Here is a 1,195-nt window from a genome sequence, read left to right as displayed (position 1 = left end):
GGAACTGAAAATATCAAAAGCAGATACAAGCTAAGTCTTGTGAAATTGAGCTTCATGCAGGCCTAAAATGAAGGAAAATATATAAGCAATAGAGAAATGAACAATTGTAATTACCGGTGCATGTGGTTGATCTCCATTCAACCCTTTGAACATGGGTGCTGTGTTTTCCACTATCAAAGACATTGGTTGAGGAATAGGAACACATGACATGAGAGAGCTGCTTCCGGTTTTCCCTTAATCTGCAGCTGCAACTCTTACTCTACATCCAAAACTGATGATAAACTTGTGGCTTTTATACAATCTTCTAGATTTTTTGGTTTCCTATAATCTGCCCAATGGATATTTTGGCGGGTGTCCTTTTTTTTTGTTCAACTTATAGTTTAGGAAAAAAAAAACTTCCAATAGTTTTTATTACTATAAATATTAGAATGTGTTTAGAACTGGAAAATAAACATTATGTTTGGAATGAATAAGTGGTTTTTTCATAGTCCATACAAATTTTAATTTAGTTCTAATAAATTATTAGTTTTGACGTTTCGAAAATCACTCCAATTAGATAAATAGTTACTTCTATCGCTTTCAACAAAATTTCAAATATGATGGATAAATAAGTTTTGGTAAATTTTATTATAAAATAATTAAATTTTAAAAAATATTATCATGAAGTAAATTAGTTCTTTACAAAAATCAATTTGTCTAAAAAACTTTTAGAATAATAAAGATTTATTGAAAAAATAAAAAATCTCATTTAAAATTTTCTAAAAATCAATTTAAATATTTATCTATAAATTATTACCAACAAAAATTCCCTTAAAATATGAATTAAGATAAAATAGTGATAACTAATAAGCCCAAGGGGTTTTTTTCTCACTTAAATCTAGCCTGCATTAAGAGCACTAATTATAGATTTAAGAGTGAATACCCATTTGGCCTCTGATAATTATCTCGAAAGGACAACGAGGCCTTCAAGAAAAAAAACCACCCAACCCGGCTCATAATATATTTTTTTTACGACTGATTAGTCCCTGTAAAAAAAATAACATTGACTTTTTTTTTACACAGGGAGCTAATCTGTCCCATAAAAGTAAAGTTCAGGAGTCGGGTTGGTATTTTTTTTTTTTGTCAAGGACCTCGTTGTCTTTTGAGGTAATTATCAGGGGCTGTTTAGGGTTTTTTTCTAGATTTAAAATAAATA

General features: G+C 29.0%; 1 protein-coding gene across 1 annotated transcript in view; it reads right to left on the bottom strand.

The window, feature by feature from the left end:
- LOC107463645 (chlorophyllase-2) overlaps positions 1-279 on the bottom strand; it is a 1,814-nt gene extending 1,535 nt beyond the window's left edge. Inside the window, exon 1 of the mRNA XM_052257368.1 lies at positions 79-279. Coding sequence (XP_052113328.1) covers positions 79-205 — 127 coding nt within the window. The 5' untranslated portion in view covers positions 206-279. The remainder of the gene's footprint in view (positions 1-78) is intronic.
- Between the last annotated feature and the right edge of the window lie 916 nt (positions 280-1,195).

The sequence above is a fragment of the Arachis duranensis genome, chromosome 2 (genome assembly GCF_000817695.3).
Source record: "Arachis duranensis cultivar V14167 chromosome 2, aradu.V14167.gnm2.J7QH, whole genome shotgun sequence".
Classification (NCBI taxonomy): Eukaryota; Viridiplantae; Streptophyta; class Magnoliopsida; order Fabales; family Fabaceae; genus Arachis; species Arachis duranensis.
This window is presented reverse-complemented; position numbering and strand designations above follow the sequence as displayed.